The 26,951-nt window shown below is 51.0% G+C and overlaps 1 protein-coding gene across 3 annotated transcripts in view; it reads right to left on the bottom strand.

Annotated features, from left to right (window-relative positions):
• Positions 1 to 4,871: 4,871 nt before the first annotated feature.
• The window catches only part of SLC8A3 (solute carrier family 8 member A3), a 115,574-nt gene continuing 93,494 nt past the window's right edge, over positions 4,872 to 26,951 (bottom strand). For 2 of the 3 annotated variants that reach the window (XM_037395740.1, XM_037395742.1), the window contains exons 4-8: positions 17,885 to 17,902; positions 9,446 to 9,570; positions 8,806 to 8,905; positions 6,993 to 7,268; positions 4,872 to 6,687 (exon numbers count right to left, since the gene is read on the bottom strand). In XM_037395740.1, coding sequence (XP_037251637.1) covers positions 6,311 to 6,687; positions 6,993 to 7,268; positions 8,806 to 8,905; positions 9,446 to 9,570; positions 17,885 to 17,902 — 896 coding nt within the window. In that variant the 3' untranslated portion in view covers positions 4,872 to 6,310. The remainder of the gene's footprint in view (positions 6,688 to 6,992; positions 7,269 to 8,805; positions 8,906 to 9,445; positions 9,571 to 17,884; positions 17,903 to 26,951) is intronic. The other variant, XM_037395743.1, reaches the window with a different exon arrangement.

Here is a 26,951-nt window from a genome sequence, read left to right as displayed (position 1 = left end):
GATAGTAATCAGTTGGTTTCCATGCCTTTGTAAATAAAAGAAAAAAATTGGCAGGGCCAAAAAAATCCCCACATTTGGGTTTACTGTTAGTTTCTACCCGAGATGCTCCTGAAGACGACGAGGTAATCTGACCTCTTTTGATAGCTTTTTCAACAGCTTATTGGACAACTATGTCCTTGACAGAGGCACAGAGACACCGTACAGTATGCCTTGGTGCCAAAGGTGTGCCTGGCAGACTTTGAGAGCATTGTTGTAGCTTTTGTGTTCAGATATTTCCCCCCCCCTGTAGCTTTCCAGTGCACCCAAGTTCTACACAATTCTCACAAAATGGGACCAATGTTTCTGTAATGCAAGCTTAATTTCTTAGCCAGCAGAAACATCTTTGGGGAGGTATTTATAACTTCACCCCCCCAAAAACACATAAAAATCTTTGAGTGGTTTATTTCTCTAAGTCACCTAGATTTCATACCAGTTTCAAAGTACTTACTAGACCTGTTATTTTTTATTGCATTCTTCAGACTGGGTCAATTTCTGAGTGCACACCCAGCAATGAGTAGTAGGCAAGTCACGATTTTTCCTTTAGCCATAGCTCCCACTCAACTTGCCACACACATGGCAATAGCAGTGGTACTGCCTGGGACACTGGTGAGTGCCGCATGTGCAGTAGGAGCATCTGATGAGCTCATCAGCCTCACATCATGGCTACAGGCTCCATGTCTAAGCTCAGATTGCCACCCAAGGTCAAGTGCGGGGAAGGGCCGGGTTTCCCACTGCAACGTGGAGAGGGGGCCAAGGGTTTCTGCTGCTGGCAGGGTGGGCAAGCATGAATGACCACCCAGCCACCTGCCAGGATGCCCTGTGGGCCTGGAGGTGGAGGGCTGGAGTGTGTGTAAATCTGCTCATGGTCTTAATTATCTACATATTCACAATATTTCATTTAAATGCCGGGAGATCCTTAATCCCCTCCCACTACAGAGGCAAGTTGGGAACACTGTCTTCTCTGCTGGGCAGTAAAGCAGCACTGACGGACACGGCTCTGTTATTAACAAGCTGGCTGCCAGTGGCACATGTACATGGATGACAACAGTCATTAAAAACATTTTTCCCCCCATGTAATACTCAAAAGGTTATTCTTGGTGACAAGTGCTTTCCAGCTTGTGGCCAGGGCTGAGCAACTGCTGCTCCCATTTGTGTAGGCTGGCTCCTGCACCAAGGTCAGGGCTGCAACCACTTCCTGGCAGAATTAACCCCAAAAAGCTTTTGTCTGTTTTTTTACCCCAGAAAAAAAAAAACACAACCCAAACACAATTCGAGGCAAATTGTATTAGGAATGACGTGCCACCACTTCACACCAAAGTGCAACTGAGAATGGGTTGAAATTTCATGGCTTTGAATGGTGACATGCTCAAGCATGACCAGACGTCCTGCATGCCTTTTTGTCTATCTATATCTGTCCTGTTAGGCTATTGAGAGGTGGATGATTGTCATTCCTCAAAGGTCTTCTTATCTACAGTTTATTTCACCAGTGTCCAGGTACGACAGTACTGGGTGCCCTCTAAAATGCTTTCCTGAAGTGCTGTGCTGCTGGAGACGTGCAGGTAAGGATCATCCCACCACAGCAGCAGGCCAGGGAAGCTGAAGCCCAAAGTGGCACGAGCAGCTGGTGCTCTCTACCTTCTCCTTGTAGATGGTGCTGTGAGGTGAGGTCATGTTGCTACTTGGAGGGTAGCTGTGGGGGCCTTCCATAACAGGGACAAGTGTCTTACAAACCCATGCAGCAGCCCAGCCACGGATTCAAATGTGCATAATAAGTATTTCTGTGTTTAAGCTGTGCTTGCCCAGAAGAGCCCTTATCACACCGACACCACAGTCACTGTCAAAAAGCTGACAGAGTCCAGTCCAAGAGCTGCAATTGCCTCCTTCCTAGCTTAAAACCTTTGCTCAACAAACACTTCGTTCCCAGCATACCACAACCTATTCCTCATACCTGCACACTCCTCTCAGCCTAGCTCACTCTGGGATGATGCCCTTCAGTCCTGGACCTAAGCCTCAGCTCACGCGGGGACCAGAATGTTTTTGTGCAGTGGGACAGTGTCACAGCACAAACAAACTAGCAAGCTACAACAAAGCCTTACCTGAGTCATATTCTACTGTCCATGATGTTTCTCCATCCTCCAGAGGCCAGGCAACACTGCTCCATGTCTCTGCTGTGTTGGCATTTTCCTCCTCTATGCTCTTCCCCCACCCAACCTCCTTCTCCCACCCTCCTCGGTGCTATTTAAGCACTTAGCAGGAACGAGCTACAGCAGCACATCGTCCATGTCAATCAACCCACTGCCTTCGAGGCGAGGCCACAGCTGCATGTTATCAATGTTAATCAACCCACTGCCTCCATTCCTCTGCCTTCATTCCTCTACAGGGCAGCGAGCCAGCCCCAAAGGGTTGCAACCCACTATGCGTGCACGCGCACACACACACACACACACACCCACCCACACCCCAGCCCGTTCACTGAAGTCAAAATAAATGGGTTATTTCCTAGAGCCAGAGCTGGAGCTCGTGTGCTTCCCCCCAGGCTGGGAGCAGGCACGCTTATCAGAGGTGCTGCTGGCTCACAGAGGGCATGGGGTGGGAAATGACCCCCGCAGGTCTGCAGGGAGCTGGGAGCATGCTGGACCCACTGGGGCAGTGCCCTTTCTGTGGCTTTGCCGAGTGCTGGCTGCCCTAAGGAGCGACGTGCAGCACAGCCTCCCCACGGCTGCCCTGCCAGGGCCACGTGCCCTGCAGCACAGGTGCCCACCCAGGGCTCCTTCCACCGCACCTGAGCATGCTGCGTTGCACCGCGAGGCGTCCAAGCCCCGCTCCCCCCAGCACCCCATAAGTAAGCCCTGTGCTGGCAGGCAAAGGTGGGAGCGCTGGGTGACAAACTGTACCAGCCACCCCTTTCTGGAGAAAGGCACGTGGGGACGGTGTATGTAATGGGGGGTTCAGGGGCTGTATTTGGGTCAAGTGGAAAAAAGCAGCCGGTGGCGATGTGAGGGGAGAAGGTGGCATGGTACCAGCCAAACCGCAGACACTTCCCAGCCAGTTTCAGGGGCACAGGCAAGTGACTCCTCTTTGCAAAACTCTCCTTTACCCAGTGCTGATTCGGCAAAACCCAAGGGGTGCCAGGGGTGCCCCATGGCAGCAGCAGTGGGAAGGCAGCCAAAGCTACCACTGCCCCCCCGTCACACATACCGTGCCTGTGTCACGACAGGTCCCAGGGACAAAGCAGCTCCTTTGATCACCTTGGCTTTTCCCTCCTGCTGTCGAGATGCATTATTTAACCTCAACAACAGGAGCAACGGGGCCTCCACGAGGAGCAAGGATGGAGGAGAGGAGGAGGCAGCAAGGTAAGTGTGTGCTACCCGAAGTATGAGAGCTGCCCAGCGTGGCCAGCAGCTGCTGTCGCAGGTTGCCACTGGAAGGTGACAGAGAACCAACGGGGAAGGAGCAGCGACAACAAGAACAGCAGCAAAATCTCCTTCCCGCCAGCCAGCCGGGGGCAGGCACTGCTGGGTTCCCCCCCCAGTGCTGAACCTCAGGGCTGGGGTGGAGGGGGCAGCAAACCAGCCAGAGCCCGTGTGACCAAGTCCAGGCACCTGCCCAAAGGAAAACAGGAGCAAGCAGATCACTAGACCCAAAACAAATAAAAGCCTCAGGAAAAAAAAAAAAATCCCCAAAGGCACTAAACCTGCTTTTTTTTAGCTTGCATATTTTTTAATGAAGTAAAAAATAAAAGAAAGAAACACTTCACAGATGTTGGCCTGGCACAGATTGCCCTTGTGCATGGAGGGCACCAGGGTCCCCATGCAGCTGGCACTGATGGCAGCCAGCCCTCCCCCGTGCCCCCTCCCCACAGTCAGCTGAAGGAAGCAGATGAGAAGCACATGGTGGGCACAGCACGAGCAACAGGACAGCACGGCAGCCCCCCAGGCCGGGCTCTACCCAGAGCTGGGGGCGCTGGCATGGGCAAAATAAAAGCTGGAGAGACTCTGTATGTCCAAACTAAACCCAGCAATGATAACCTCCCCTTGAGAGCTGCACTTTAAGCCCCCACAGAGAGCATCCGGGGGCTTTTGAATTTTTCTTTCCGTATCACACACGTGAGCGCTGGGTCCCCAGATGGCGGGCAGTGGTGGCGGTGGCCGGCAGCGGCAGCAGCTGCTCTTGGTGGCCGTTGGCACAGCCGGAGGCCAGAGGGACTGGCGAGCTTGGCAGAAGCCTGGCCTCAGGGTTTCTTGCCTGTCTTTTTCAGGCCTTTCCCCGAAGGCATGGTGAAGGGAGGGCAGGGAGGCAGGAGGTCAGATGCTTGTTGGCTTCAAACCGAACGGCTTTTGGGCTCCCCTGGCAAAGCTCCTGCTGCTCCTCTGAGAGGGATCCTTCTTCTCTGCCTTACATGTATACACACTTATGCAGAGATATAGATATCTGATAAACATTTTGTATGAAAATAAACACTTCATCTATGTGTTAAGGACCATAGTCACTCTCACCTAGTCACCTGCTCTAATGTTTACATCTCTCTTGTCCATGATAACCTTGCTCCCATCGCTTTTCTCCTACCCCGCGGACACCTCCTCCCTGCCTCCTGGGGCAGCAGAAAGTGCCATACCTTTCGGCAGCCCCTCGCTGACCTGCTGCCTCCCCAGGTTTGGCTTATTATAGGGAACTTTACAAAGAAAATGTTTCCTGTTACAGCACCTGTTTCTCAGTAGAAGAAATTATCTTCACCTTGAAAACACTTCACAAAGAGTAAGGTTTTAACATCTTCTTCCAGGGCTCCCAATTAAGAAATATGTTTCTAGATAGCACTGTTTATATAGATATAGGTATAGTTTTTATTTATTGTTATTACCAACCCAACATTTCAATTTGCAGCCATCGATGTAATTCTTGACATACTCTCGTGGTGGTTTGTTTTTGTGGTTTTTTTTTTTTTTTTTTCCTTAAAAAGAAATGCACTTCAAATGAAAAGGATGCATTTTTGTCTGTCTGGTTTTCCTAAAAGGTACTCAAGATGACACAGGAGTCCTGACGTGGGTGGCAGCTTTCAAACCCGTACCTTTCAATGGCCCAAAGACCACCAGCGAGATGGGGGTGCTGTGAAAACCAGGGTAGCAAACAAGTGAAAGGGCAGCCACGCCATGCCACGCCACAGCTTGGGGTGGGATGGCGCTGGGAACATGCGGGCATACTATCTGTGTTTTCCCGAATCCATTTCCACCCCCGAGCAGGAGTACCACACAGCAAACCCATCACCACCACCACCACCACGGAGCCGGTGCCGCTTTCCCTGGCCCCCTCGCTCCCCCCCCCCAGGGCAGGCTGCTCCTGGGTAGCCATTTATTTCTTTATCGGTTGTAAATTAACATAATTTTCTCTCCCGCAGTACCACAAGCTCGAAGTTAATTATACAAAGAGAAATGCCATAGTCAAAATATACATGATACGTATTATATTAGAGGGTAGGGGTTTTTTTTCCTTCTTTTCTTAGCCCAGGCGGGTGATTGAAATGCTACATGCTCCAGCCTTTGTCACTAAATGTGTGTGTCTGTGTGTGTCTGTGTTGCATTAAAAATATATCAGTCTTGTGATGTTCTTAAAAAAGAAAGAAATGGAAGGTGGCAGGGGAGGGAACAGGTAATAGTGAAAAAGTTCTTTGACTGTGTTACAGTCTTTTGTGGCTTCAGAAAATACACATGTTCAATTCCAGCACTGACGGCAGCTTGAAGCTTTAGAGTTTAGATTTTTAACATATTGTTTAAGTAGTAAAAAAAGAGAAAAAAAATAATCAAGCAACGTGCTCCCCCAAAACAAAAAAGCAACAAGCAAACAAAAAAAAAAGAAAGGAAACCCCACAAATTCCTGATCAGAGTTCTGCAATTCCCAACCAGTAAAAATAAGAAAATGGCTCCTTACAGTGGAGGGGTGCTTGGGAGGAGACAAGCCCCTGTGGGAGATGGCTGAAACTTCATAATCTCATTGAATGGGGTCAGCGGCTGGGTTTATTGTGTTTTGCTTGATTTCAACGCTTGCCATTGATGCTTTCTTTTCTTTTGTATCATTTTTGGGTGGGTTTTGTCTGTTCGTTTTTTTCACTCTGTGATGGTTATGCCCTTCTTGGTGCCCAGCCATCTGGCTGTCTGGGCAGTTGGCAGCTCCTGACAGCCAGCCATCCCCTCTGGTGAAACCGTGCTTCCAGAAGAGGTGTCCCGTGAGGTAACAGAGGAGGGAGTCCCTCCCCCCGGTGGCACCGTCTCTTCACCACCTAAAACCCCTTGATGTAGCAATAGGCCTCCAGGGTGGCAAAGAGGATGTACAGCAGCCAGAGGCTGACGAAGAGCAATGTCGTGGCCAGTTTGCAGCCCCGGGGGCCGCCCAGCTCACCCCCGAGGTGGGGCCGCCGGCGGTAGAGCAGGACGCTGATGCAGATGAAGGCGAAGATGGTGAAGAGGGTGACGGAGAAGGCCAGGGTGCCTGCCGACACCTGGAACTCCTGCCCCTGTGACGCCCAGTAGATCGCTGCCACCGACCACGCCAGCCCAATGCCCAGGAAGACGTTGACGGCGTTGCTGCCCGTGACATTGCTGATGGAGGCATCGGCATACACGTCCTGGATGGCCGCGGCTTTGCTGGCGAAGGTGTCTGGGGTTGGGAGTGGAGAGAAGGAGAAATCACCAGGGGTCTAATGGGAGAAATGGGCAACTCTTCATGTCTGGGGGACAAGGGAGGCTCAGGTGTGGCACTGACCAGGCTGGGACATGGAGCTCTCCTGGTGTATAACCCCCATCCCGGGTCCAGGTACCCCATGTTGCCACCATGTGGGGTGCAGACCTTGCCTGGGGACAGGGCTTTGTGGAGCCCCTTCCAGCCTGAGCTGTTCCCCTGGGGGCAAAAGAACCACCGGAGAACTTTTCTCCCACCCCATCCCCTCGCCACGGCCACCCTACCTGGTACAGAAGTGCCGAAGGCGACAAAGACGACAGCAGTCACGGAGTCCTTGAGGCCAATGGTGCAGCCAAAGTGGGAGGCAAGGTCACCAATGATGGCTGTGAGCATGCCGATGATGAGGATGGAGACGACGAAGCAGGCCCAGCCATTGCAGTACTCGGTGGGGGGCACGCAGGCAAAGAGCACCTTCCAGAAGACAGTCAGGAAGTGCATCACGTAGTCAAAGCAGGATGGCAAACGCTCTTCGCCAGACTCGTCCTCATCCTCATCACCCGCTGCAAATAATGTGGAAGGAGAAGTCCAGCACTCGTGATGGGGCAGGTCAAGATCACGGGGGTGGGCTGCAGCCTGTGCTTGGCTCCCCCCCAACCCCTGAGCTCCAGGGATGCTGCTCTCCTGGGACAAGGTGGCATGGTGCCGGCCACGACAGTGGGCTCAGGGTACACCAGGTCCCTCAGTGATGGGTGAGGCTTGGCAAGAGGGTGCCTCCCAGGACACCCCAGAGCCTGCCGGGCTGGGGAATGGCAAAGTGGTGTGTTGTACCCACAGAGGGGCAGCACTGTCCCCATCCACAGGCAGTCATGTAGGATGTAGTCAACCTGTAAAGATCACTGCTGAGGGGCACCATGAAGTTACACAAGCAAGCGACGTTTTGGGGCAAAACCCAGCAGAAAGTGATAGAATTGGGAAACTGAAGAGACCTCTCCATCCTCCTGCTCCACAGCACGGGATGGTCACCAGCAGTGCCCCAACAAGAAATTTCTCATCTGTATGAGGGTACCACCAGCAGCAGCACTGCAGGCCCTTTGAGGGATCCCCTCCTTTGCCTGGTGGGCCAGGCCACCCCTGAGGCTGGAAGCACTGCTGGTCTTTGTGTAAATAAACGACAATGGAAATACACTGGAGGAAAAGAAAGCAGGTAGGGAAAACAGGGCAGATGGAAAGGAAAGTAGAAAGACATAGGAAGAGAGAAGCAGGTCTGGGAAAAAACATTGCTTCAAGGATGGAGGTACTGTTTCCACAGAAGCAGTTTTTCCTAATTGCTAGAAAGAAGAAAACTGAACACCCCACAGCTCTTCCTTCATGTCAGAAGCAGCTCTTGTGGCCACTGGTGACAGCTCCCACCCAGCTGCCTGCCTGCCTGCACCACAGCTGGGTGGAGAACAGCCCTTTGGGGAAGATGCCAAACCACCAAGGAAAGGTTCAGAAAGGTGCCAGAGTGTCATTAACTCACGGACGTGTCTAAAATGTGTGCTCCACAGCTGCCCAGCTCTGGAAGTGGTGAGCTCTCTCAGGCTACCCGGGCAACAGCTGGTAGGTCTCTGGGCCTTTCCCTCCACCAGCTGCTGCCTTCTGGGGCAACATCTCCTGGCATGTGGTAACCCTCCCGAATCCCAAAGACTCTACTGGACATGGCATTTTCCAGCAGCAGGGGCTACCTGAACAGGACGGTACTGGGCACACCAGGAGCCAGCAGCCCAGCCAGGATGGGATTTTGCTGCCTGTATTCTGCTCATCAGACCACTAAAGCAGCAGAAGCACCGTCAGCAGACATGTCTTTGAAAACTGGCCTCCTGGATGGCTCTGCACCAAAAGATGGATCTCCTGGGCTCCTGGATAACGCATCTGCAAATGCCCAATATATTAGGAGCAGAAGCACTCTTTAGACTGGCTTTGCTGATGGCTACCATGCACGCAGCAGCTGAGCACCACTGCCCAGGCAGATGCCGTCTCCTGAGCCCAGACAGATCTCATCCCAAGGCTGCATGACTCCTGTGGGTGCTGGTGCGGGTTTTCTGATGTCCCCCTCACCTGCACTGACGGTAATGGCCTCCATGAACTGGTCCCTCCAGGAATGTGTCCCTACAACCAAAGCCAGGTTTGTCTTCTTAATCAGCTTGTCCACGGTGCTCTGTTGTGGGAATAAAGATGCACAGCAATTAAACTGGCTGCTAGCAGGCAAGGCTGATGTTGCAGTGCACTGTGGTCTCACAGACCCTTCCCAAACTGTGGAAGTGCCACAAGCATTCTCCTACCAGCCAGATGAGGCCATGACTGGAGTTGGGACCACCTTCTCCCTGGACAGGCTGACCCAAACCTCACCAGAACCAGCTTGTTTGCCACCCCTTAATCCTGATGAGGCTCCTTCCCTCACCCCTGCCTCAACAGAGACAGCTTTCCTCCTGCCCTCTCCTGCACACTGGCTTCCTCTGCTTCCAGCAAGGCTCCCTTGTCTTCCTCCCTCCACCTCCTCCTACCAGCAGCTACTTCCCCTGGCATTTCTTGTAGGCTGCCCCTACCCTTTACTGCACTGCATTCTCCTTTTCCTCTTCCACCAGCCCTTTCCCTGCACAGGCAGCCACCCCCTGCCTCCTCAGTCCTGCTCTCCATGGCTGCTTTTCAGTGTCACATGGCTTTTCCCTCCTGGAGGACCCCTAAGAAAACCGCTGACCTTGAACTCATAGGACTCCTCAATGATGACTTCCAGTTTGGGATGCTCGCCGAGTATTGGTTTGCCCATCTCTGCAATCCTCTTGGCTTCCTCCTCTTCAACTGTCAACTTCCTCTCAGGCACCTCTGTGAAAGCAAGGCCAACACCGAGCTGTAGGCAGCAGCCCTGGAACACCGAGGCACTGCAAGGGCTCGTCTGCATGGCCTGAGCACAGGCTTCTGCAGCCCCTTCACAGCTTGCTAATCTCACGCAACAAGGTGGGGGGCAGTGATGGGGTGCTGGACCACAGAAACAAAGGACCAAGATTTTTGAATATGTCAGTCATCAAGAACATACACAACACAGTTTTAATTTATCAAAAAATACCCAAACAACTCTTTCTTCAGCCTGCATTGGCATTCTTGGATGACATATGCCCTCCCATCATCCTTGCAGCAGCCACATCTTTGGGGAGACCAGGGTACCGACTACTTCTTCCGTTTGGCACAAGCATCCTTTAAGATGGCTTTAATGCCGTGGTGTGTTTCCCAGTTTGAATGAACAGGAGACACGATCTTTTCATTCCCCTTCAATCAGCAAATCACTGTTGGCACCATGTGCCACTCCCTGTTTGGTCTAATGCTCAGACAGACACACAGAGTCACAATGCACACATGAACATGTTCCTAGCAGCTGCAGAAACGACCAGGAAGGAGCAAGTCAGGAAGCAAATGTGTTTTTTTCTTTCATATTACTGGACATTTAGTTTCTGCTGGAGGAAACTAACCCAGGACCCCAGGTCAGCAGCATGCTGGGATGACCGTGTTGGGCTCATTTTGCTGATGCCCTAGCAAACCCAGTGAGATGTCTGGGGATGTTCTGTTTGCCTGGATGGGAAGGAGCACCCCAACCAGCAGGAGGGGTACCCTGGCAATGTCCCCAGCCCTGACCTAGGCCTCGTCCCCTCTCCCAACCACGCAAGTACAGGCATGTGCTGATGGGCTCTCTGAAAAGCCTTGACAGCTCAAGCAAGAAGCTGGTTTTCACCTGGCTTTCCTGTGCCTGACCAGTCGGGTCATACAAGCTGCATCACAGGGCCCAGCCAAGAGCATGGGGGTGGGAGCTCTGCAGAACCTGGCGGGGTATCACAAAGGCAGAGCATCTTGTTCTGGCTAAGCAGTGGGTCAGACATTACCCAAGGTTTCCTGAAAAGGTTACAAACACCCTATGTAATGCCTCAAATGTGATTAATCCCATGTGAGCTCCAGCAGATCTCATACTATGCACCAAAAATCACACAGAAATTACAAAGTCCCGGTGAAACCTAGTCATAAACTCTCTGCCTTTTCTTCATCAACCCAACTAGATTGATGGCAAAGACTGTAAGCCTTGCAAGACCTGCAGAGTTTATAAAATATATAGTAGCTCCTGTGGCAGGTGACATTATTAAAACCCATCACAGAAGCAGAAACGGTTGCGTCCATCATTTGAAATCAATGGTATACGTCAAACCCATCACTGCTTAGCTCAAAGAGAGCGTATTCTGGGTTTGGAAATCCCCAGAAGTTTAAAAAAAAAAGACAGACACATGGGAGCACAGCACCCGGAGAAGATGGGCAATGCAGGATGCCAGGGGACAGGGGGGCAACTGCAGCCAAAGACCAAGTGAGCACAGAGCAGAGGAGACAGCTGAGCTGGAGAAGTACAGAAACAGGGGTGAACCTGCATGATACGTACTGCTTGACACTACACTTGGAGGCATGAACTGATGAATATCAGGAACCAGATTCAAGTTACTTGTATTTACTTAAGCAGGGAATTAGATGATTAGATGAAATCTACATCTCTTTTTCTAAGACAGAGATCAAGAGAGCCCAGTCTCTGCCTCTGCCTGGAAGTGTATGAAGATGACAAGCTGCATCCATCACTGAAAACGCAGGTGCTTACACATCAGTTGCCGCACCATGTTTGTGGATCACTTCTGTCTGAGCTTCCCCATAACCTGAAGCTCAGGGGAGGAGGCACCTCCAGCTCTGCAAGGCCCAGCCTGGCAGCTGAGCTGAGCGCCTGCTGACGTGTGCTGACAGTACGGAGCTGAGCAAAAGCACAGCAGCCATCCCAGCAGGGTTGCAAAGCCCGGACTTGGTGACAGTCCAGCTCACTACAACCTTTGTGGGGAAGCAACTACATCAGAAAAGCTGCAGTTGCAGTTGGCGGCATGGTCCCTTGGGCTCCCGCCCACTGGCTGCAGTTGCACAGCACCAAAAGTAAATGTCTGGAATCAGAGGAGCTGCCCTGAAAATGGGGAGTAATGGGCAGAATTTCCTCAGCCTAACAACTCCAGGAGAAATGATGCAATGAAACCTCAGTCCCCACTTTAACCGACTTGACAAAAGCCTTTGGCATGGTACAACGGGAACCCCATGCAAATATTAACTACCTAGGCGAGGCTGGGCTGCAGGCAGTTCTGTAAGCAGACGCAGTGCAGAAAGATTCCCCTTTCCTGTAGGGAGTGGTATCCAAAACAGCTTTATCCCAGAATCTGGCGTCTTCCTCATGCTGGTTTATGTACCCGTGCCAGGCAGTGCAGTGCAAGACCCAAAGCCCTCCTCTGAGGAGGAAGATCTTCTGTGTCTCTTCTCACTGTGTACCAGGTCCCAGGCTGTTGGGCAGGCTGCATGGGAATGCCCGTGTCCATGCTCAGAGGCAGGACCTTTGGCTGCTAGCAGATGGCTTTGCTGTCTCTGCAAGAAACTTGCAGATCACCTACTGATTTGATGAGCACGACAATCACTTGCCAGGCAGCTCTTGGAGTAAATCAAGCGACACAACCATGTCCAAGAGCGGACAGCTTGCTCTGGCAGCCTGGGGGCTGGATGCAGCACAAGCATGGGAGCAGGCACTCCACCAAAGTGAAGGTGCTGGCACTCACCACAGCACTGAAGGGCTCTGGGACTCATGCTATTTCAGAGGGCACCTTGCCTTCAGAAGAAGTGCCACCAGAGGCACCTTCAAGTCCTAGGTAGGTCAGTCGTGGTGAAGGCACAAGCTGACCAGCGATGGAGACCTGATGACAGCATGTCCACTGAGACATGAATAATGGAGACCCTGCTGTCACCATGCAGCTCCTCTGCAGTGAATATGGTGAACTAGGGCACAGGGAAGAAACATGGCCACCCAAAGATGTCCTGTGGAGACACTGCCAGGCTGAGTCTTTCAATGTCAGCTGCAAGCAAAGCGCAGGAGAACAGGCATAGGCAGTATGTCCAAATGGTTACCTTGCAGACATGTCAATAGAGGAAGCTTGCAGATAAGGGAAAAAGGACGTAATTCCTTCGCACCTCATCAAAAAGCAGTCACATTTGTGAATGTGCAACAGGAAAGCAAAGCACAGAAACTGAACAAACTTCAAAGGTGTGTCTTAAAACATTTAACCTGCCCTTGTATTTTCGCTGAGCCTCTACCCTAATGTAAGAGACAAACATAGATTAAGAGTCACGGATCAGTACTGTCCTGGATCCCGCTCAATGCATTTGTGCAAGTGACCCATAGGTGCCAAGTAACAGGCTCCCGACTGTCCTCTGAAATCAAGGCAGTGCCATTTGTGGCAGGAAGGACAAGCTTAGAAGCCCAGTGGACATGTCTCTTGCCCCAGCCTATACTTGCCATACAGTTAAGGGGGAGAGCTAAGCACCTCCAAAGAGAGCTAAGCACCTCCAAAGCACCTACATGAATCCGCCACTTCTCCCCAACTACTGTTTAGGACACCTGAGCAAGCAATAGCAGGAATCAGTGCCAACCTCTGCAGAACACCAGACCCTGCTCCAGGCCTGCTGGGTCTACTTGTGCTGGTGGGATGCTGAGACTGTGTGTACAGACCCAGCAGCTGGGAGGGAATAAACTCTTGCAATGTCCTAGTGGCAGAGCACACTCCTGATGCTCCTGCCTTTCAGGGAAGCACTTCAGGCAGGAGCAGGGTGCACCAGCCTGCCTCCAGAGCTGCAAGAGGCCACTGTCTCTGCAGCAAGTGTGGGGCATGCTCCCACGTGGTCTATGGTAGCCACAGGCCCCCAGCTCCTGAGGGACCAGGTACAGAGCTGCGGTCTTGGAGGGCTCCTCCAGGAGGCAAGGGCAGGGCGTCAGTGAGGGGTGTCACACATCACCCCAGTGTGGTAGCCTGCAAAGAAGACTACCAAGGGCTGCGATGAATAAAACACAAGGGGGGGGAGGGGGCGGGTGAGACAGATTTTTAGTTTGAAAGGTCAAGTCTGTCAAGGTGAATGCTGCCAAGCTGCAGCTTAATTATTAACTAGCCTGATTTCTGTTTGTATCAGCATCAGTACCTGCTTTTCAATGCAATTGCACCCTGGACTCCCTGCTGTCAACCCCAATTAAGCCTGATAAGGTCTGGCTATGCCCAGCAAGAACATGAGCTTGCCAGGACCTCTTGGGCTGCCTCCACCTCCTCCCCAGGAAGGGGAAGGTGGCGAGAGAGGGGTCCCCTAAATCCTGCCTGCGCTGGAACACAGGTGTGTGTTACCATCAAGTGCTAGCAGCCTGTCTGGGCTGCAGGAGCATGGTAAGGTTAGGCAAGCTGGTTCTTTCTCTTCTTCTCTGCTTCATTCAGGGTCAGTTCAGACCCTTAAGGGCAGGACAGATGAGGGGGGCCAGCAGCTCCTAGTTAAGGTCATGCCACTGCTGGGCTCTGCAGTGCTTGGACACATCCCTGCCATGCTCACTCCTCAGCTCTCACCCGCATGAGAACCACTTACGTCCCACTTACACCCACAGGGCCATCCTGAGACCTCATCTGCAGCTATTTGCAAAGTTCCTTCAGACCTACATGATAGGCATTTTCCTGGGCTCAAAATACTATAAGCAGATCCTGTCCTCTTATTTCTTCCCGGAGAAAGGGGAGCACTAGAGCAGCATTCCCACATCGTGCATTGCTTCTGGGGGTACTACGCAGGTGCTTGCCTGCTCAACCTCCTTCAGACTCGGGGGACCAAATAGGAACTGGACATTGCCTGTGGCCTCCTGAACATATCATAAATCAAAGCTAGATAAAGCCCATTTCCACGGGGTAATCCAGCCGCCACACCTTTTGAGCTGAAACAGGCAACAGGAATGCCCGGTAGCACCACCAGAGAGGTAGATACCCATCACCTAGGCAATGCTGCAAGACTACCAAACAGACACGGGCCAACTTGTATTCCCTGTCACTTGCTGAATAAATTGGATTAAAACCAGCAATGTATTCATTAAAGATTGCTATGAAGGCCATTTCACACCCCTCAAGCTATCTCATCTCCATCCATTTCTAGAGCAGGCACGTATCTGCATGAAGGTCACCCCTTCTGGGGACTCCGCTGCTCGGAAGAAATTAAAATGACAATTAAAATGGGATTTTTTTTTGTTGTGGCTCAATAAATTATAATCCTGGCTAAACAAAGTAAACAGTGAGCACGAATGATTTCCTCTCTCCGGAGCGCTGTCAAGCCATCAGTCACAACCGGGGAAGACTGCTGGCTAAATGACACTCCGGCTTTTGAGGTTAGCATATGGGTATGCCCTTTACTGAAACACATGCACACGCTCAAGCACCGGCAGCCTGGTCTGCCTTCTAAAAAGGGAGGAATCTGCTTACTGAGCCCTGAAAGCTATTTTTGAGGCGTGATACGTCCCATATACATGCCCCAGCGTCCTTAACGCTAACTGGGAAACGCCGCACATTCATGAGATGGAGGCTAAAGCACAGGGCTGGGAACTGCGCATTGCTCCACTGCTGGCTCTGCCTTGAGATTGCTGCTGACATGACCGTCCCTGACAGGCCAGTCAACTGGTGACTCTGGTCCCCAGTCTTTCCCACTGCAAAGTGAACCCAGGAGTTTTAATGCATAAATAAACATACACATTTAGAAATATTTTCTTTGATCCGGTTGAGTATGTGGAAATGAAGGTAGAGAAGTATCTACCATTTAGATAACTCCCCATCCTTTTAAAGAACTGGACCTCCTGAGCCCAAGAACTTGCAACCAAAGGCTCTGTGCAGGTTTTCAGTGACTTTTTCAAAGGCTGGGAAGACCAGCCAAGCAGCTTGTCCACTGCTGGCAATGGCAGGAACAACTGGAGTTGGTATTGACCATTTCCCTGTATAAAGAGTATAAAGAGAGACTGTTGCCAGTGCCAGAACAAAAGGTTATGCATGAGAGAAGTTAAAAAATAAGCAGGTTTGACTCTCAAGTCACTGCACAGCCACCCCATACTACTGTGCTCTTCTGCAGCCCAAACAGCTGGCACTGGACACCTGGCCAGGCAAGGCTTTCAAAAGGTTTGCACAGCCTTGCAAGTCTGGCTCGGAGAGCCCATTAGGAGGAAACAAATGCTGAGCTGAACCTGTGCCAAAGGCTCTCCCCGGCCCAGTTACTTTGCCTTGTGTAAAATTCACAGCCCTGCTTTCCTGGGGAGGGCTCTGCAAGGCCAGGGGGATAAAGCCAGGACCTCCCATTTACCCCCAGGTAAGGGCTGCTGGGACAAGAGAGGCATTTTCACTTGGGTTTATCCATCAGGGCACCCCAGCGCTTCTGCAAAGAGATGGGGCCACTGCAGTGAGCAGGGGCTGTGATGCTGCTGGCCTTGCCAGGGCTGCTGAAGAAGTGCCACTGGAGGGCAAATGCCCCAGGGCTGCAGAGGAGAGCCAGGGCACCCAGCCATCCCAGGGACACAGCCCTGAGAAAAGAGGCACTGCCCAGGAAAGGCTGTGCGAGCTGCTCCGGGAGGGAGGGGACAAGGAGCGGGACCGACAGATTCCACTGAAACACTCAATAATGCAGTTTTTCACAAAGATTCCTGCACATCTGTGTAATCTAAATCTAACATGACACGGACTAAACGAGGACGTCACTTCTCTCCCTGCTGATTAGCCATGATTGCTGCTGAGTGACACTGCAGCACGTGCCTCTGCGCTTGCTGGCCGGCCGCTGCCTTGAAGCACGCACAGAGGCCGAGCACCGGGAGCTCAAACTGCGGGCCAAGCGCATGCCGCATGCATGGAGGGCACCTGGGGGCAGCCTACCAAGGGGGGCACCCGAGGGACCCTCCCCCTCCCAGACAGAGAGGAGGCTTTTCTTTATTAACTGGAAAGCAACTTTCCATAGCTGGTGACCAAGTTCTCCAATAATGGCTGCCAAAAGCAATCAGGCTGGATCACAACAGAGGGAGGAAAGTTATGTTATTTTAATACGAATTATTTGGTTCCCAGGGTTCTGATCAAATTAGACAGCTACTGAATTAAAGCAATGAAATTACTGGGAAGAAGGCTGTGCTCAACTGATTTCCAGTCCTCCCGGACCTGAAGAAGTAACAAAGGAAAATGTCCAAACCGCTCTAAGGAGTCTTCCGTAAACACCCTAAGCTGTTATTTGGGGAGCTGGGGATTTCTGCCTGCCACTAGCAATTTCCTAATTATCCCAATATCCAATGGGCACAGGCCATCCCCTGCGCAGCAGATTTGGCATCCTTCGAAAAGGAGCAGACTGAAGCTTGCATGGCAGATGCTGCTCCTTTGATTTGCAGCACAGCTCAGGCATGATGAATTTGGTTTTCAGCTCTGCTTGCAAACCTGTCAGACTCAAGCTCCTCTCTGCACCCTGCATGCCTGCCCTTATCTTTTGACAAATGTTTCTTTAGTCCAAATTCAACAGTAATCATATCTGGAATTGAAGGAATAAGAAAAACACAGGAGGGGTACACCACACCACAGTGGGATCAAGAGCGACTGGTGTAACAGGGATTTTGGGCAAGGAAGGCAGGGTTCAGTATCAATACACATAAAATCCCTCCACGGGGAGGGGGGATGAAGAGTGCAGAGCCAGAGCTGAGGGTGAGAAGGGAAACAGAGCTGGTGCTTACCATGCCCTGGTAGCACTGCCCTGGCACTGGTCTCACCCTTGGGATGCCCCACGACGGGAGGTGGAGAGCACCCTGGTGCATGCACTGAGGGGTGAAGCATGGCCTGATCCTCCATGGGAAGGGGACAGCTGCGCAGTCCTGCACCCTTGCCCACCCCAGGCGACAACATCCCACACCTCAGGAGCACCACCCCCTTGCAGAAAAGCCCCATGCTCCCTGGTGCATCAGCACAACCCAAGCCCAGAGCTGCCCCAAGAGAGGGGACTGAGTCATGGACCAGCCAGGGCTGCAAGTTCAGCTTTGCAACCCTGGCTGGCTCATTTCCCAAAACCACAGTGAAAAATCTGGAATATGGGGAATACTCTTAGATGTCAATCAATCACTGTCATGTTCTTAATGCATTGCTCTTAACTAGTTCCTGCTGGACACACCATGAGACAGGGTTGTCTACAACACAGCAATCACAAACACGGCAGAGACTGACCAAAGGGGACGAAAACAGAGCCAGAGCAGGAGAAAAAGGAGCCAGAAAGGCGAAAAAGCACTTACCTTGGGTGAGCAGTAGGGCTGTGGGGAGAGAAGAACATAAGAAAGACAGGGAAAGAGAAGAAAAGAGGGGAAAAAGTTAATATCCAAGGGGCAAAAGCTGTTTTGCAGATGATGGTTGTCAGTGAGCAATGGACGTGGTACGAGGCGGTACGTGAGCTCGCCAGGGCTGCGTGTCGGGCACAGGCTGGGGAGCAGGCACCAGGGCAGCGGGATGGAAAGGAGGCTGGCGAGCACCAGGGTGCTGGCTCCCCAAAGCCACCCCCCTCCCCAAGCAAAGGCAGAGGTATGGGATGCAGGTGGGGAGTAGCAAGGAGGGGAAGGGAAAAGTGGAGCCGGGGGGAGAGTTACGCTTGCCATCAGGGCCTGCCATGACCCAAACTGACCTGAAGTCATGGGAGGTGCCCCTGCTTCAGCCAGGAGTGTGTGGTTGTGGCAGGGCTCGGCACAACCAAGGCAGTGGCCAGGGGCGATAGGCAGCTCACTGAGAAGAGCATCATCAGAGGGAGGTGTTGATAGAATGGGTGCTGGCCTCCAGTGTGAAATGGGGCAGGGGGTAATGCAACCATGCGTCATCCCCTGGGATGCCCTGGCTTGCCTATGGCTATCCGAAGCTCTACAGGTACCGCTCCCAGAGGGTCAGGGTGCCGAGAGGGGCACAGGCACACATAACGCATCACCAGTTTGAGTCCTCCTGGCTCTCTTTGCTCCCCATTGCTGGTCTGCCTGACAGTCCTGTACAGGCACATGCTGTGCAATGCATTGCAGTGGGATGCAACTGCCTCCCAGGAAATGCGACTGCGTGGTCCTGTGAGATTAGAGGTGGGAGGAAGGCAGGAGAAGAGGGTGAAGGTCCTTGGAAGGGACAACCTTATCCTGACTTTCCATACAGGCACGGGCCAGTCCTCTTGCTGCCTTGGGGAGTGACCTCCTGGCCCTCCCCTGCCTTAATTTCCCCATTCTCCAGAGCTGTCTCAAAGGATCACCTTGCTGGATCCCTCCTAGGTGTTACCTGTCGAAAGCCACAGCCTGCATCTAAGTTTTCAACTAACTACAGGGAAGTCCGTATAGCAAAAAAATACCAAACCCTCTTTGAGTGGGGCCAAGCACCAGCTCTGTGCCTTAACTTTGTCAGAATTCTGACTTCTACCTATCCTTCAAACAGCAAACAGGTCCCTGAAGACATGGTTGCATCCGATGACAGTATTGTAATTACTAATAGTTATTATTATGCACTTTTAGCATCAGAAGCTTAAAACTTCAGTACAAAGACTGAGTCAGTATTAACAGCCCCATTTGACAGATGGTGAAGCAAGCACAGAGAGGCTAAAGGGAACATTTTGCAAACTCAGAAGTGGGCTGAAGTCCAAAAGCGCTAATTTACCCGGACCCGCCTGGGTGCTCCCTGATTCCCATCCATAAGCTGATTTGCTGACTGGAGACCCAAGGAGTGATCAGCAAGACTCTCTCACCCTTTAACAGTCCCATATGGCCAGTGTGAAAGTCTGACGGAGGGTGGAGGTTAACAGCAGCCTATCGCGCCCTGAATGAACTCACATCGCCACTTGGCTGCCATTAACTCCACTTCATACCGAAGTTCTAGCACGGCCGCACTCGGTGGCGGCATGCTGGGGACTTACTCGGTTCAGGCCTCTGAAAAGCAGGCACTTACACAGGTGCACCTAATTGAAAGTGATTTCCTAAGTAATTTGTCAAAGGTCGCAAAGCACATCAGTGGCAGACTCAGGGAAAGTAGTCCTGAGTCCTGGCTCTCAGTCACTTCCCTATTCCATCAGGCAGCACCCATGGGCACAGCTTTCCCGACAGCTTGTGGAGAGGCATTGGCCCAGTCAAGATCTTCATCCACCTATCCATCTCCCCCGCTGGAAACACCATGGGCACTCCAGGAGGTCTCCCTTGTCTGTGGGGGCAGGTAGATGTGCAGAGAACAGGGAAAGGTCAATGAAGAGGCTCCTTGCTGAGCATCCCTTGTGTTTCAGGGTCAATTCCTTTTGAGAGTCAAAAACCTTTGGGGGAAGCATTCATGAATATGTTTGGCAGCATGTACAATGCCCCAGAGCCACGAGAAGCAATGGGATGTTTGCTCTGCTCAAAGCACCTCCCATCCTCTGCAGAGCTCTGCCTGGAGGTCTCCAACAGGCTTGTCACTGCCCCTTGTAGTCTTGAGTCTCCTTGTAGCTCTGTCCTGCTGCAGCTCCATGCTACCCTGTGGCGTCCTTACTATTCCATGGTCTTCTGGTTCTCCAGACAATGTGGGGAAATTTAATTTGCCTTTTGCAATTACAAGCATTAGTACAATGGGTTGATTCAGTGTTCCTTTTTAATATAATGAAAAATTACTGGGCCCCTAAGCTACTGTGGTTATTAAAAAAAAAAAAATCATTGGTTCCTCATGTTTTTTAAAACTGTTATTCTAGTGCTCTGGGATTTGAGTTTATTTTTTTCCCCATTTTCTTCTGAGCAAAAGAACTATTTTTCTCCCTTTCACTTATGGTATGACACATGAATATTTGAAGAAGCCTATAAAGCTATGAATGAAACATCAAGAATACAGCATGCAGAAAGCCAAGGGATTATTTTATCTTTATATTTCCGAGTGAATGCTGTGCATGCAAGCAAGAAAGTGATTTCACGGACTAAAGCTTCCTTCCTGCACACGCATCTGCTGATGTGCCCTTAGACCTGACCTGTAATGTTTCCTGACAGTCCGTCTGGGGATGCTGTACCTGTACCAGCCTTGTTGATGGCCCCTGTACTGTTCCCATCCCACAAGCCTCCCTCTGCTTTCCCGCCTGGGCTGCATCCCTCCATCCCTCCCTAGGGCACCTCTCCCTGTCCTGCACTCTCCTGCTCTGCCTGTCATGCTCCTTGTGGGGCCAAGCCAGGCCACCTCATTGCTGTTGGCATCTCAGGTAGTCTTACAGGCCTGACACGTGTATTCTTACCGGGAGCTGCTAAAATTAGCTCCACGGTCAAATCCAAAATAGCAGTCCCAAGTATCCCTTACCTAACGCTTGCATGGCATGAATGCAGACAAGCACGCATGCCCACAGACAAGGTAGGTGACCCTGACTGTCTCAGAAGATCCAAGGCCTTCAGCTCTGGATCCCAGCTCCTACTTTACTGGGATTTCTCTGCCTTGCAGGCTTGGTTTTTACTGGCAAAGTCAAAGCTGTGTGCATGAACTCACTTCCCCTGCCACTGGACAACTCGGACCTGAATTTAGCTGCTAAAAATTGTGCTGTGACATACATGTTCTTGTGGGTTACAATCAGGAATTGAATTCCTTCTTGCTTTAACTGTACCGAAGCCAAAGAAGGTTAAGGAGGAACCAGGCTCAGGATGGGAGCAGACCTGCAATCGAGCAGTCCTGCAGCTTACAGCAACCTGATGTGCTAGACGTGTGTCCCAGTCTTTTTCTAAATGGTGCAATACCTTTTTCTGCTGTCTGCCTCACAGAGAGATCTGACCACGCTGCATGCTTTATTCTGGACTCATTCTTCATTAACACAGATCTTTCCTAATCAATATCCCTAAAGGCTCCAGGAAGTCACTGCGCAGGTGAAAGAACCCTTGTTAAGGGCCTGGGACTTAGAGGGTGAGCTGAAATGAGGGAGAGAAGGCTGGATTTTGAGGAGACCCTCAGTCACACAGCAGGGCAGCCACAGGCAGCCAAAGCAAGAGAACACATTGCCTGCACCCCATGCGCACCCGAAGGAGCTCAGTGACCAGGCAAACCACAGGCTCCGCTCTCAAAAGAGGTAAGGATTCCCCATCTTCCAGATGTAACTGTCCACAGGCTCTGTCTCCAAATTTACTCACCGAGGTAAGCAAACTGCTTCCCTAATGGACTGTGAAGAGCTATAAACATGATTTTTTTATAGGCTAAAGAAGGCAGAGATTTTGAAGCATTAACCTGAATGCTGTTATTATTGAAGTCAATAGCAAAGCTCTTGCAGACTCCAGGAGATTCCTCTCCATCAGGAGAACCAGCAGTGTTCAGCTTAATCACAGAGCTGCAAGCAAATTATTACACCTTTGTGGAAGAAGGTAACAGCAATCTAACATTTCTTTCCTATTCCCATCCGTAGCTGATGGAAGGAGGAGTTTCTTAGCATCTGCCCACACTTCAGAAAACCCCAGCACGTGTGGGGTGCACATTGATGCAGCTTATCTTATACAGGCACAGACCTCTGTATCAAGTCACATCATTTCGTCAATATTTTGACACAGATAACTTGCTGGATCAATCGAAGCTAGGAATCCTCCTTCACTCACAGTTTAATCCTTACTCTGCAACTCCCAGCCACATCCTCCCTCTGAGGCACGAAGCTTTCCTGGCAGGGGTGCTGACACTTGATTAAAAGATGTGGTATGAGATTTGTCCACACCAGTTGACTCTGTGCTGGAAGGGCTGAGAGGACTTCAGACCAAATCTTCCCAAGCCAGGTCATGACAGCAAGCTGCTTAGTAGTGCTCACCAGCCATCTGTGCTCCCATTTCCAGTGAAGCCATATCTTGTGAGAGACATGCTTTCTGAAGCAAAATTTTGCATGAAGGATATCAATCCCTTTTACAAAATGTAACCCTCAAGACATAGCCTTGATGTACCAGCCCTGAGGTTGAATCTTCCACTGCTGTGCCATGAGCTTAATTCACACAAGCAGACTCCCAATTACCCTCAAGAAACATAATTTCCAAAATGCTATTTTTATTATTATCTGCAATCAACAAATCTTTCAAAGCAGCCTCGCTTGTCATTCGGGCTCCATCAACACTAGGGTTAACCACCATTTAAGCAGAAGACTGACTTTATCCAGGGAAAGCAAAGCAAGTTTTTCCCCTGTAAGCCAGAACTGCGGAAAAAGTGTGAAAGCTGATGTGTGAAGAAAGTATTTCTCAAAAATCCTGCTGGGCTGACAGCAGCAAAATCCTTGTTTCAGTTGTGAGCTGACAGGACACCCGAGCTGCCATGAGAGCAAGAGTCAAACCAACAGACAGCATCTTGTCGTAAAGGAAAATACTTGTTTCACTGCAGGAACACTTTAAAAAAGTGCTGAAAAAAGGATGGCCAGAAAGGTGGCTCAGGGTGCTGGGAAGTTTCAAAGCCCTCCAGCGCTCAGTAGACAGGGATTCAGTTTATGTGAGTGCACATATGGAGGAAAGGTGAGACAAGAAAGATTCAGAGACTAATTTTTTAGAGATGGAGAAGATAAAAAAAAATTAGGAAACCTGGGAGATGCCCGGGAGGATAGAGAAAAGCAACATTTACTGCCTTTGCCAAGCAAAGAATTTATCTCTCTTTGATTCCTTTTTACTCACTTTGATAAAAGAAGCTTGCAGCAAGCACCATCTTTGCCAGAGCTCTTTGCATCTGATATCCACTACTAAGTCAGTACTGGTCTTCACCACAGACTGGGCTGGCAAGATACCCATCTCAGATCTATTCTCATCTATTTGAATTATTGGGGCACATCAACAAAAAGAGCTGCTGAAGTAAAACTACTTGATGTAATTTGTTTGGATCATCAGAAAAGCTTTGAAAAACTCCAGCTGCAGAAAGCAATTGGTGAAAAAGAATAAATGAGCTGCAAGACAAAGTCTGGTATTGTAGATGTAGCATTTATATTACCAGGAGTAAGTGGTCAGCTCTCCTTATGGTGAGGGTTAACAACTAAGCACCCCAAGGCTCAAAGCAGCGTGGTACTGATATAATTGGGGGTGAACAGTGAGGAGCATCATCTGCAGATGATGCAAAATGTTTCAGTCAAAAGACTGTATCTGTGGCTGTTATGCATTATGCAAGCCCTAAGCAACCTGAAGACAGGAATTTGTATTTGGACTACCACAGGTACCTCTGAGTAGAGATGGGTTTTTTTCCCCCAGTAAGGTGCTAGCAAGCGCAAGCAGCAAAAGCGATAGCATATATTTCCTGCTCAGCTCTGACCCTCACAGAGAAGATACAACCCCCTACCCCACAGCTCTGATCAGGGCCAAGGAGATGTTCCCTTGAGTGGAGGTAACTGCTTTGTATTGGCACGTACAGGACAGCACAGCCAGTAATGCAAATCGACCGTACAGTAGCAAATGCTGCTCCCGCCTGCTATCCTCCTCCACCCTCCACCAGAAATCACTGCCACCGCATCCAGCAGCAGTGTGGGTACCCCCAGGGACAGCACAGTGGACGTGAATAGCACCAAGTTCTGCACACCAAAACAAACAGTCCAAGCTCTGCCCCAAGCTGGTTTGAGAAGCACACATCTACTCATCCCTGATCCCTGCCACCAGCTCTGCCTTCCCTTCAGGGCACCACACATCATCACTGATTTCATCACTGCTACCTAGCTTGTACCCTTAAAGCAAGCTAGCAGCTACCCTCTGTGTGGGGAGGCCCTGCGGCGAGCGCCGGCCCTTGGCACGGAGCTTATGGTAGTGCCGGCACGACTGCCATGGACTGGCTGTCTCTGTGCAACCCAGACCGCTGATAACTTCCAAACACGACTGCCAGTCAGCTGAGGCGCCCAACACTGCCCTGCTCCCAGTGGGGCCAGAAGAGATGCTTTGAAGACACCACCCACTACCAAGAGCTGTCTGAGAACACCTTGAGAATACTCCTACAGCTCCCTAGGCACAGGCTCAGTGTGACACAGCTAAGTGGGGAGTAACAACAAAACAAGGACACATCGCCAAGAAAATTACATCTTTTGCAGTGCTGGAAACAAACGCGTGGGCAGCCGAAGCCCAGAGAGACTCTTCATCAAAAGCAACCCGTCCTGAACCTCCCAGGAGAGGCAGGAGCTGTGCTTTGCCCTCGCTGTATGAGTCGCATGGGGGCCCATTCGTCACCGCAGCACAACCAAGGTAGAGTCCCAGCTAGGGGGCTGTGCTTTGGGATTTGCTGGGGGGGGGGGGGGGGGGGGGCGATGGCAGCATCCGTGCAGCGCTGCGGGGGCCGTCTGCACCAAGGTGGCTGCAATGACATTGCAGCCTGTGGGGCTCTATCAGTCATGCATGTGCTTTGCAATAAATAAGCTATCCAAACTCTGCCCCTGAGACAGTGTGATGATGGCAGGAACACGTGTGGGAGTCACTGTGAGCATCCCTTCCCGACACTGTGTTTTGTGCCTCCTGAGCACATGCGAGCCCATGCGTGTCCTGGGACACCTCCTCCACCAAGAGCCAGCTCTTGTGTGTGCCCCGTGAAGCTGCTGGTGACAGCATCTGCTGTCAATCATTCCTGACGCCCTGCATGGGAAAGGTTTGCATAGCTCCTTATTCTTCATCGCAGGCACAAGGTACACTCGATGGAGATGTCAGCGTGCAGCACTATGGAGCTGGGGATCTTTCCAGATGCCCTGGAATTAGTGTAGCAACTGTGCCACCTTGTGCCAGCAACATTTACAAATGTATTTTATTCTCCAGTCTCTTAGACTTTGAAACTATGGTGTTCTCACTCTGACTTTTCTCTAACGAGGCCAACCAGGGCTCCCTGTCTCCTCTTTGGCATGGTCCTTTACTTCCTCCAGGTAAACAGAGTCTGTCCGAGGGTGTGCCCTCACCTCTGGTGAGGGAAGTGGCTGGTCTGCAGGCTCTGTGCTGCAGATCATTTAGCCTGGCTTTTATCTCCTCTCTGCCTGTTGCAAATCAGACAGTCCCACTGACTCCAACTGATGCTGGAGTAAATGAGACACGCACAGTACAGCAAACTGGCATCGCAGCCCTAACGATAATGAGGACATTTTACAACTGAACCACCTTAGGGCCTATTTGGATTTTTTTCAAATATGTGTTTTTACTCAGCCAGATGCAACATGGCCTATACAGGAAAAAGAAATGCAGAACTTAACAAAAACCAGCTCAATCCTGACTCTGTATCTCACTGAAGGTCACTGGTTTAGAAAAGGATGCAGGGCTCACAGAGAGCAGACAACTGAGCAGAAACTGCAGTGTGATGCTCCAAGTTGCCAAGTCCTAAGCAGGACAGAGCCAGAGACAGGTGATTTTCCTCCTGTACCTGCTGAGATGGAGGTGGGAGCCCCATGAGTAGGAGGGGAGACCCTACGGTGATGCTAGGGCTGAAGACTTTGAACTAGGGCTGAACGCTTTGCTGACACAAAGGGCTTAATCTCCTTAAACTCCCAAGAAGAAATCTGAGTGTACTATGGGTATATGAGCAGGTACCCACACAGAAGCTGTGGCACGCTATATAGTCCTTTCATCTGATAGAGAACAGTAGGAAAACAACTGGTGGCTACAAGCTGAGGCCAGGTGACTTCTACCTAGAAGCCATGCTCATGCCTTTACCCTGGAGGGCAATTAACTGCTGAGACATACCCCCACGGGATAGGGCAGGTTGGTCACTGCTTCCACTCAAGGGCAGTTGGACCTGGTGAAACCCAAGGGCCTGTGCTCAACACACAGAAATCTAATGTCCCTCACTGCCTATGGGCTGCTGGAGGTGGTCTAGCAACCTGAAACTACAAATCTGTTTTGGGTTTACGTTTTACAAATCCACGGATGCTATATGACATCGTCATACTATGCAAGCTGTGTCTATACCAAATGCCCTGCTGAGCTGTGCATGGGGAGCTCAAACTGGCCAGAAGGCAGCTGCTCCGCTGGCAAAATAAGAGATGGGAGGCGTTTTCAGCAAGGGAAAGCTGTGCAATGCACAGGCAACTGCCAGGTGTTCCCATCACCTGTAGCAGCACATGGGAGCAGAAAAAAGCCAATGGGCACACACATCTTTTTCTACTCCATCTCAGACACTCGGAAGCCGGATTTGAATTCCCTTGTGTAAAGTGCTTCTGTTTAAAGCTTGGCTCTCCTGGGCCACCTCAAAGCTGGTGAAGCCAATGGCAAGACTGGCTCAGTGAGAAAGAGGTCTAACAGGTATAGGACAAGGACAATGATACTTGTAGGCAAGGCACAACTGTAAGTCAAGGTTTATTCCCACTATAATCCTGCTCTGCTGCGAGATTCTGGGTCTCACTGCTGATGAAGTAGGACCTTAGCAGAGCTCCACACCCTCTGCATGACAGACTTTAAT

This window comes from Falco rusticolus, chromosome 7 (assembly GCF_015220075.1).
Source record: "Falco rusticolus isolate bFalRus1 chromosome 7, bFalRus1.pri, whole genome shotgun sequence".
Taxonomy (NCBI): Eukaryota; Metazoa; Chordata; class Aves; order Falconiformes; family Falconidae; genus Falco; species Falco rusticolus.
This window is presented reverse-complemented; position numbering and strand designations above follow the sequence as displayed.